Genomic DNA, 11369 nt, shown 5'->3' with positions numbered 1-11369 from the left:
AATAATACAAAAAAGTAATTTTAAAATTTGTAAAAAATTAAATACAAGTTAACATTCTTTTAAAATGACTACTAAATAAAACAAATTATCCGAAAATATTTAAGAAAAACGTTTTTGTCGCTAACAGCAACATCCAAAAGTTTGTTATCTCAGCTCCATCGTAAATTTGAACGCATATATAAATATATACGTCAACCAAGAATTGAGGTATATTCTTTCTCTCTCAAAACGAATTGTTCTCTCTTTTTCTCTCTCTCTCCTCCTTTCAACTTAGATAAGGAAGAGAAGAGAGAAAAAAACCACCATCGTTGCCGCTTCTAATCAAAACAAACCAACATGGCAAATGACGGCGACACCGTTGAGATCACGAACGTCAACAAACCTTCCCCTAAGCTTTCATCCTTGAAGTTTCCGTTGAGCTTTTTCGAAGCTACGGTTGCTTCCACGGTGGCGCTGAGCTTTATCGTCGGTCTTCTCGGTGTTTATCTCACCATGCCAGATTCCGATTACAGCTTCCTTAAACGCCCGAGAAGCCTCCAAGATCTTCAACTTCTAAGGTAAAAATGTTTTTACCATATTACCCTTGGGTATGTTTCTTATTACGCACGTGCGGAAATTTGATTTACCTGGAGATAGAAATTCATCGATTTTATTTTTGTGTATCATGTTTTTTCATTAATCTGTTGTAAATGTAATTAATTGTTGAATGAAATCTGAGTCAATGCCGTTTTTTCTGTTTTATTATGATTTTTTACATCAGATCTGGAAGAGATTCATCTTTAGGTTTTAATCGCAATCGCGCTATGATCCTTTAACAAGGATTGTAGCGCGATTGTTGATTGTTGTGGTTATGTAGAAGAGAAATATTGTGGATCCTGATTTAGAATGGGAAGTTGGGATTATGAATTACGCGATACTGAATCTATTTTTTGTTTGGGTTTGTAGAGATAACCTTGAGAGTTATACAAGTGACTACACTGCACAGGTCTTGGTGGGATACTGCGTGGTTTATATTTTCATGCAGACTTTCATGATTCCGGGGACTGTATTCATGTCATTGCTTGCTGGAGCACTTTTTGGTGTTTTTAAAGGCGTGGCTCTGGTTGTATTTACAGCCACTGCCGGAGCTTCTTCGTGTTTCTTCCTGTCAAAGGTTATTGGAAGACCTATTCTGTTCTGTCTCTGGCCGGAGAAGTTGAAGTTCTTCCAGACACAGGTTTGATTCGACTTCAATGTTCGACCATGTTGGATTTAATTAAGTTAGATCGACGTGGAAGTAATTTTTTTGTTTTTGTTTTTCAGGTGGCTAAGAGAAGAAAGAGTTTGTTGAACTATATGCTTTTTCTTAGATTGACTCCGACCCTTCCTAACACGTTTATTAATTTCGCATCGCCAATTGTCGATGTTCCTTATCATATTTTCTTCATTGGAACTGTCATTGGTCTCATACCCGCTGCTTATGTCACTGTCAGGGTATGTGGTTATCAAAATAACTATAATTTGTTCTCTTTAGCATTTAATAGAAATTGCTTATACATAAGTACTTATATGACAAGTTGACAACCAACATCTTTATTTATGAGTTTTGGTTTGAGAATTTCAACTGTCAATGGGTTCGTGTTTAACTTTCTTGTGTTTGTTGTGCAGGCTGGGTTAGCTCTTGGGGAACTACAATCAATTGGAGATCTCTATGATTTCAACTCAATGGCTACAATATTCCTCATAGGCATAGTTTCAGTTACACCAACACTAATGGGCAAGAGCGATTCATAACAGTTCAGAAACCACCAACTCTAGTATGTGTACAGAATCTTCAGAAAACTATTGCTACCTGGTTCTCTGCCAATGTATTCATTGCCAAGTGCTGCAGTAATTCGAGACAATCATATTATTGACGCACGCGGCAAGAAACGGGGTTTGGAAGAATCAATTTATGCACATTGTTCATAAGTTGTTATGTATAAAACATACGCTTATTGACTAGTTAGTAGTTTATTTTATCTTGTTTTTTCGATTCATAATATAATTTAGTTCGTTCAAAGTGTTCTCCTGACATTTCATATCTTTAGGATTCATATCAGTTTTTATTTCAGTTTTCATTGTACAAATGTCATACTGCTGAATGTTTCGTATCAGAAAAAGTAAGGGGATGCTTTAAAGTAAAGTAATGGAAGGTTAATGAAAGTGATGTCCTCTAAGTTCCATTTATTCATTGTAATCCTAAAGGAAACGTAACAGAACTCTATTTTTAAGTGTTAAGGGGAATATCTTATAGTATTCCTTCGGATTCTTATTTTGAAAAAATTCAATTTTTTAATACATTAAATAATCAATTTATTGGCACAAAAATACAATTAAATCCATCTACACCTTTACAGCACGGGACATTTAAATTTAAAATGTTTCTAAAAGAAATTGGGTGCTAAGAGCATATCGTTATATATTTTGTGGGATGCTTCTTTAGCACGGTAAAATGTCATAATTGTTTCTAGGGTCTCAAAATGTATTTTCCGAACAAATTTTATTTTTGTTTTATATTCATCAGCACAAATTGATGAGCTACCTTTATTTTGCCTTTTGTCAAAAGTTAATTTGAAGATATATCTTTGTATCAATATAAGGGTGAATTTAGAGATGCATCTTTATAAAAAAAACCTTAATTTCAAATTCATGGAGTTTTACAAAGATACATCTTCGGACACGTTTATTTCATTGATTTGCACCATATCCTTTCCTTTTCCTTCATTTTTTGCAAAGTAAAACAAAAATCATCTAAGCTATTTTGCTGTAAAAGTCATTTTCAAACTCCATTTCAGCAAATTTCTTCAAGTTCACTCACTTCATTCTACTTCATTTGTTCCAAAGTCATTCACTCCATTCAAGCCTCTCATCCACAACTTTAATTTGGAAAAAATTTCATTTCTTTTCTTTTTTGAGATTTGAATGATGTTTTAGGTAACATAGGTCGTTTAAGATGCATTAGATAGTAGCACATTTGAAATAGATAACTGATATAGATATGCATTATCGAGTGAGAGAGAATCAGACGTTCGAGCCCTTCCGGGTGTGTCTTGACTGCACGTTAGCAAATGGCATAGCCTTCTGCTCGTCATTTTGTTATAATCAGGATCGGTGACTTTTGTAGGTCATATATGATGTATGTGTATATGTCCGAGTGAGTGATGCACCAGTTTGAATATTTGCAGGTTATTCCGAGACACCCCTCACAGTCTTCTCCTTCCATCGTCCCTTGTAGAGATCTTGATGCCATACTTGAGGATTTCGAGAGTCATTTGGGACCAAAGAACTATCGGAGGGTGTCAGCTCCTGTATAATGGGCTTATGTAGGCGGATACATCGCATAGTTCTATAGGGTGTCACATATATCATGACACTAGATGCTCTTGGGAGACCATCTAGGCCATCTAATCAGCTGGTACTGAAGGTTATGGATGATCACACCCAGGACATACGCAGCGTATGTCAATGTATTATGGATATGGCGAGAAGGCGTTATTGTCAAGACACATAATGCCTTGTAGTACGGGTGAGAAGTTGGGGACTAAACACACAATATTTTATGTTTGGTTGTACTATTTTTTGTATTTTGAGAACAAGTTATGTATGGTTGTTACATTTTGAATTTATTTAATTAATGTATCACTTTTTGTTAAGAATTTTTACAATGGGTTAAATGCACTTTTGGTCCTTGTAAGTTAGCGAGTTTTTGATTTTCGTCCTTGTAAGTTTTTTTTTTGAGTCCCTATATCTTATTTTTTGCTTGAGGTTTAGTCCCTAAAGTCAAAATCCGCAGGAAAATCTGCTGGTTACCTGCGGATTTCCCTGCAAAATTTCCTACGGATTTTGATTTTAGGGACTAAAACGAACGCGAAAGTGAAATATAGGGACTCACACCAAAAAAAAAATTTACAGGGACGAAAATCAAAAACTCGCTAACTTACAGGGACGAAAAGTGCATTTAAGCCTTTTATAATTCAAGTTCATGTAACTAGTTAACACGGGGGTGTAACCAGTTACAGACATCAAAATAAGTCAAATAAGTTGGAAAAGTGCTTTTGGAGTTTGTGTAATCGGTTATGCATTTGTAGTAACCGGTTATCATTTTTTGTTATTTTTTCTATTATTAGCAATTGTAACCGCTTAGAGGTTTTATGTAACCGGTTACAGGTCTGGGTTTTTGCTTTTTCTCTTATTTGACTTGATATTTTGTATCCCAGTCACTTGTATATATACCTTAGAGGTATGATTATTATTGTTAATGAATAAAATAGAAAATTCAAACCTTCAATTATCTCCCTCTCTAATTCTCCTTTATCTCTACCTCTCTCTAACTTTACACTTAAAACCACCATTGTTCACCAAAGAGTGATTTCAAGTTCTAACATTTAACATCAAGAGTCTGGTTCTACCCACTAAACACTAATTGTGCAACACGAATTATGTCTCAAATGAAAGAATCTCTACAAATCCACCAATCCTTGATGTGAAGAACTACGAAAAATGGTGCAAGCAAATTAAAGTCTTGTTTGGCTACCAAGATGTTCTTGAAGTGATCAAGAATTGGGTAAATCCCCTTATCGAAGGTACGACGGATGCACAACGAGCAACACATAAGGAAGAGAAGAAGAAATACTTTAAGGTGTTATTCTTGATCCATCAATGTGTGGATGGCGACAACTTCGAAAAAGTTGGTGATTGCAAATCGTCGAAGCAAGCGTGGGAGATTTCAGAAAAGACATATGTTGGAGCTGACAAAGCGAAGGTGGTGAGGTTACAAACTCACAAATGTCATCTTGAATTAATTCAACTGGAGGAAAAGGATACAATCAACGATTACGTGACTAGAATTACTCGATTGGTGAACCAAATAAAGTCATATGGAGAAACTGTTATAGAGCATAATGTTGTATCGAAGATATTATGTTATTTAACGGCAAGATTTGACAACATTGTGACGGCGATTGAGGAAATGAAGGATCTTGCGAGCTTCGTTCAATGAGAAGAACAAGAAGTCGAAAGGAAAATGGCCCATGAAGAGTAAAGGGAATTTTCAGAATTTTTGTGCAATAGAGTCTCGAAATTCAAAGAATTCGACTTGTCAAAAGGTTGAGAGAAGTTGCAACAAAAGTGGATGGCAAGGCAAATTTAGAGGTGAAAAGGGAAAGTTTGACATGAGCAATATACAATGTTTCAATTGTCAAAAGTTCGGTCATTATGCAAGAGATCGCAACGGGAACAAGAAGAAACCTCAAGCAGATGAAGTCAAGGTCGCAAGATAAGAGTTTGATGATGATAACACACTATTGGTCCTGATCACATAAGGGGAATGCAGCAGTAGCAAGATGTTGGACAACATCAACAGCAGTCCCGGTAACGTTGCAGAAACATGTTGTAATCGGTTATGTAAAGACAACAACTGGTTACATGTAGAATAAAGCATTATTATAAGTGTCAAAGAGGAAGTTCAAAGTAGCGAGGAATGGTATCTGGACTCAAGTTGTTCTACTCATATGACAGGGAGAAAGGATTGGTTTTTCATAATCAATCAAGCCATGAAAAATAAAGTGAAATTCACGGATGACACCACTTTAGCGACCAACGGGGCCAGTGATGTTTTGATCATGAGAAGGGATGGTGGAGATTCCTTAATCAAATATGTATTATACTATTAATTCTCTGTTTGTATGGTTGACATTAACTTTAGTAAAAAAAATTAGACAGCAACGTGTTAGACAGAATGTTCAAACTGTAGAATGTATATGCTGGACTTTATGTTGAACAAGATGTTCTATCAACTGCATTTGGTGTAACATATCAAACAAGATGTCCTATGCAATATCATCTGACATCGTGACGAGATGTTAATTTGGGCTTTTGGATTCTGTTTAAGTTGTTACAAATACATAATATTTGGAGAATATTATGCAATCCAATCTGACGCTAAATCTGTGGATAAAAGATTTTAGCGGTTATAACTATTTTCATGGTTTCTAAATATGGATAATACTTAGGAAACTAATGATTGAAGACCTATTTTTAAGTAGAATATTTTACATATTTTTAGCAGTCTCCCTGCTACGTTTTAAAGCCCAAGTCCAGACCAGAGGTGTGCTTTAAATAGAAGACTACAAACCTAATTAAAGAGCATCCGCGGAGCTTACGAAATAGTTTAGGGTTTGTATGAAAATTCTGAGCCTCTATAATATCATGTTAATAGAATAGTAGGACTGGATTTTGAGTTGTAAGTTTTGTCATGCATTCATAAGCTGTTAAATATTGAATGTATGTGTGTCACTTAGGTATCATTGATACAGTTATCTAAGTGTGTGTTGCTTATGGTTCAAGCTATTGTTCTTGATCAAAGCTTTTAAGCAAGATCAAGTATTTGTTAATTAAGAGAGTCTTAATCGTGTTTTGTTTGTAATGGAAGATTGTGATAAAGGGCGGTCAATATCAGTAACTAGGGTAGTTATTGTGAGACATCACTACGGTGATTAGAAGTGAGAGGGGTTCTCTTATATATGAAGTTCTTAGGTAGAAGTTGCACTGGGTAGGGATTAAGTGAGAAGTTGTAAACCAGAGGTTGTTTAGCTTCGAATTAATACTTATAATAGTGGATTTCCTTCCTGGTTTGGTAGCCCCTAGAGTAGGTGTTGTTGTACACCAAACTAGGTTAACAATCATGTGTGTTCAATTACTTTACATTATTGTTTTTCATTAATGGATATTTATCTATTGGATGTTCTATCAGATCAAATGTCCCAACAAGTCATAGGACATCCAGAACCTGAATACTAGAATTTCATGTACATTTTTTGAATCAAATATAACCTTCTAAGTATTGGTCAATTTCTTGAGAAGGGTTACAAGATTCACATGGAAAACAAGGTGCTACACGTTATGGATGAAAATGGGGTTTCGATCCTTAAAGCTCGTATGGATGCCAATAGAACTTTCAAGGTTGAGGTTATGGAGCATAGGTGTCTTGCTACATTCGCTAGTCGAGAAGACTGGATATGGCACTACTGTCTTAGGCATCTCAATTTTCGAGATCTGAATGCATTGTAAAAGAATGAAATGGTAACTAGTTTTCCATTCATCAACATACCGACTGAAATTTATAAAGAGTGTGTGCAAGTGAAGCAACACAAGGGTAAATTAAGCAAGGATGCAGGTTGTAGAACGAAGCATCACCTAAAGGTGGTGTATTTTGATATGTGTGGGCCGATGCAAGTTGATTCAGTTGGTGGAAATAGATATGTTTTCACATTTATTGACGATTATAGTTGAAAGCTATGGACATACCTAAAAAAGAGAAAAGATGAGGTATACAAAGTGTTTAAGAAGTACAAGTTTATAGTTGGGCAGCAAAGCGGACACAAGCTCAAAGTTCTCAAAACAGATGGTGGAGGCGAATATATCTCAAATGACTTTGGAAATTTTTGTGATCAAGAAGGGATGGTACATGAGTTACTACCACCTTATACACTGCAAAAAAATGGTGTTACATAAAGAAAGAATTGATCGATTGTGAACATTGTGAGAAGCATGTTAAAGGGAATAACTTGTCGAAAGAGTTATGGGGAGAAGCGGTATCCACAACTGCCAATTTGTTGAATAGGTGTCCAACAAAGAAGCTTAAGAAGATAACATTGAAAGATGCATGGTCTAGATTCAAACTGAATATGGACCATTTGAGAGTTTTTGATTTTGTAGCGTATCGACATATTCTAGGGTAACTTAGAAAGAAGTTGGACGATAAGAGTGAATTGGTGATACTTGTTGGGTATCACTCCGCTGGAGGTTACAAGCTATATGATGCTGAAAATAGGAGTATTATGATTAATCGGGACATTGTGATTGATGAGTTGATCCAAGGGAGGCAACATATAACCATCTACAAGTAGTCTGTAACTGGTTACCAACAGTCTGTAATCACTGAACAGAAAGTTGTAACTGGTTACATCTTCGAAATTCCAAATTCTGCAAAATTGGGAAGTGCAGAAACGTCGCATGGTGAAGCCCAAAATGAAGAGAACGTTAGAAGATCAATAAGGCAAAGAGGTTTTCCTCAAAGACTCCAAGACTGTGAGATGTTCTATGAGAACAAAGTCAATGATGATGGTGATTTTGTCCATTTTGAATTATGGCCAAATCTAAACTCGTTAAGACGGAAGATGCCTTGAATGACCCAAAGTGGATTAGTACTATGGAGGAGGAGGTGGAATCGATTGACAAAAATAATACTTTAGAGTTAGTTAATCTACTGGAAGGAAAGAAGCCAATTGGTGTAAGATGGGTTTATAAGGTGAAGGAAAATCTCAAAGGTGAAATAATCAAGCATTCGGCTCGATTGGTCGCAAAGGGATTCTTGATAAGAAATGCATAGACTTTAAAGAGATATTTGCACCGGTTTATAGAATTAAAACCATAAGTCTAGTTGTTGGTATTGTGAATAACAATAATTGGTCCATCTATCAAATGGGTGTGAAATCTCCATTTTGAATGGCCCGCTAGAAGAGGAAGTTTATGTAGAGCAGTCCCTTGGTTTTTTGTGAAACAACACGAAGAAAGGTTCTACAATTTAAGAAAAGATTTATATTGTTTGAAACAAGCTCCTAAAGTTTGGAACAAAGGTATAAATGGTTTCTTAAAGAATATTGGTTTCAAGAAATGTGTATCAGAGCACGACGTATTTGTGAAGATGGATACAAGTGAAGGGGTATTCATCCTTTATCTATACATAGAAGATTTATTGATCACAAGCAGCGATGAAAAGTGTATTTCTAAGTTCACTATTGAACTTATGAAATATTTTGAGATGCCCGACCTTGGTCTCAAGACATACTTCCTTGGGATTGAGTTCCACAAGTCCAAAATGGGACTGCTCTTACACCAAAGAAGGTATGCTCTTGAGATATTTAAGAAGTTTGAAATTGAGAATTATAATGCTGCCATTACTTCCGCTGAACCATGGTTACAATTGTCTAATAATGAGCATGAGCAAGAGATAAATCCAACTTAGTATAGGAGGTTGATTAGATCCTTATGTTACTTATGCAATATGCGGTCAAATTTGGCGTTTAGTGTCAGTATTTGAGTATATTCATGGAGATACTGATGGTGTCTCACTTGGCAGTAGTCAAGAGGATCCTAAGATACATCAACGGATCTATTATTGCGAAATTATCTTTCCCGTAGTGGATACGGGTAGAAAATGCAATTGACTCGGTTTTACCGATTTTAATTGGTGCAGAGATAAAGATGATTGAAAGTTTATAGCTGGATATATCTTTATGTTCGGTGGAACACCAATATCATGGTGTTTGAAGAAGGAACCGGTAGTAGAACTCTCGTCTTGCAAGGCCGAGTACATTGCCACTTTATTTTATGTGTGCCAAGCTGTATGGCTAATGAATCTATTGAAGAAGCTAGGCAGCAATGAGGGTGAGGTTGATACGCTCTTGGTTGATAACTTTTCCACTATTAATCTTGCTAAGAACCCAATTGAACATGGGAGGAGAAAGCATATTAAGATGAGGTTTCACTACTTGAGAGAACTTGTTAGTGAAGGAAAGTTAAGAATGGGATATTGTATAAGTGAAGACCAGATGGTTCATTTGTTGACTAAGAAGTTCACAAATGAGTGTTCAAAAGGTTGAAGATGAACATGGGCATGGAAGACTTTGAGAACTTGAATTAAGGTGGTGAGTTAAGAGTTTTTGATAATTCAAGTTCATGTAACTGGTTAACACGAGGGGTGTAACTGGTTAACACGTGGTTACAGGCATCAAAATAAGTCAAATAAGGTTGGAAAAGTGCTTTTGGAGTTGTTGTAACCAGTGACGCATTTGCAGTAACCACTTACCATTGTTTGTTATTTTTTTCTATTATTAGTAGCTGTAAGTGGTTACAGGTGTTGTGTAACCAGTTATATGTCCGAGTTTTATTGCATTTTCTCTTATTTGAGTTGATGTTTTGTATCCCAATCCCTTTTATATATACCTTAGAGATATGATTGTTATTGTTAATGAATAAAATACAAAATTATCACCCTCAATCATCTCCCTCTAATTCTCCTTTATCTTTATCGCTCTCTAACATTCCACACTCAAATCCTATGTTGTTCACCAAAGAGTGATACCAAGTTATATTTTTTTTTAAAGTATGTGTAGTTTGTTTGAAAGCGTTTTTTAATTTATGGTCTAAAATGACCTAAGATTTAATTTGGCCTAAAAAATGTCAAAGTCATGACAATGTTGTTGCCTAGACAACATTCGAGGGGTTTTCAGAGATACATCTCCTAAATATTCCTTGTTTTATGCAATATACATGCTTCCAATAGTTTAAAATGATTTCAGGGGATTTTACGGAGATGCATCACCAGATTCACCTTAGAAAATTTACTAAGATGCATCTTTGTATCATAATTTGGCAAAATGGAATGTGTGGCTGAATTATGAGGCCTGGTTTGATTTTAGATGCGTTTGGAGATACATTTTCGAACACCAATAAAAATACTTTTGAGTTTTTAAAAGTGTGGGGCGCACCCCATAGGATGGGATGAGCATTCCCTATAATTTTAAATTGTTATGCAATAGATCCATAATTTTCGTTTTCGTTGAAGCATAACTTTTGTTTCATGTTGCAAGTTGTTCGTATGGGATGACGAACTTGAACGAAACACGCCAACTGAACCCAGAACTTCAAGTATATGCAAGTGCTCAAAAGTTGTCAATGATTTAGGCTGCATTGTGAAGGAGATTAAGACTATGAAGAAAGAGAAGATGAAGATGAAGTTGAAGAATGAAAAGAGAAAAGGAAATTTATTCAAGCTTATGTTGATTGTATCATGGGGTTTTTTCTTTGCTTACCAAAAATGGTGGTGAATCCTCTTTAATTGTGTTTGTATAATGTTTTTTTTTTTACTCCTTGTAACATTAAGTTGTTATGAATATCCTTCATGTACTATTTAATGAATCAAAATGATGTTTAGAATTTGGACCATTTATATTTGTGATTTTATTGTTATCCCTGTTTATGAATGGTCTAAAATAAGAAAAGAGGTAAAAAATGCTAAGACAACTACATCATAAAGGCAAAATATTACTAAACCATAAGGATGGTTAATGTATCCAAAATATATATAGCCCAAAGGCTTAAGCCAAAACACATAAGCCAAAAAGTCCATAAGCTAATTTGTTCAATATAACAGAAATACATAAAAGAGATGCATCATATCTCCAATTTGTTCAACATAATATAAATACACAAGCCAAACCACTAATGTCTACAATGTCATCAACTGTGTTGGGTCACTTTCTTCTCCCTTGAGATTTTTGCATTTT

General features: G+C 35.3%; 1 protein-coding gene across 1 annotated transcript; it reads left to right on the top strand.

Annotated features, from left to right (window-relative positions):
• The first annotated feature begins 200 nt into the window (after positions 1-200).
• LOC131624742 (uncharacterized membrane protein At4g09580-like) lies at positions 201-2184 on the top strand. The gene is made up of 4 exons (XM_058895660.1): positions 201-557; positions 946-1216; positions 1303-1473; positions 1648-2184. The coding sequence occupies exons 1-4, from the start codon at positions 337-339 to the stop codon at positions 1771-1773; spliced, it is 789 nt and encodes a 262-aa protein (XP_058751643.1). The 5' UTR covers positions 201-336; the 3' UTR covers positions 1774-2184.
• Positions 2185-11369: the final 9185 nt, after the last annotated feature.

This window comes from Vicia villosa, unplaced genomic scaffold (assembly GCF_029867415.1).
Source record: "Vicia villosa cultivar HV-30 ecotype Madison, WI unplaced genomic scaffold, Vvil1.0 ctg.000159F_1_1_3, whole genome shotgun sequence".
Lineage (NCBI taxonomy): Eukaryota > Viridiplantae > Streptophyta > Magnoliopsida > Fabales > Fabaceae > Vicia > Vicia villosa.
The sequence above is the reverse complement of the archived record's forward strand: the minus strand, read 5'-3'. Positions and strand labels throughout refer to the sequence as shown.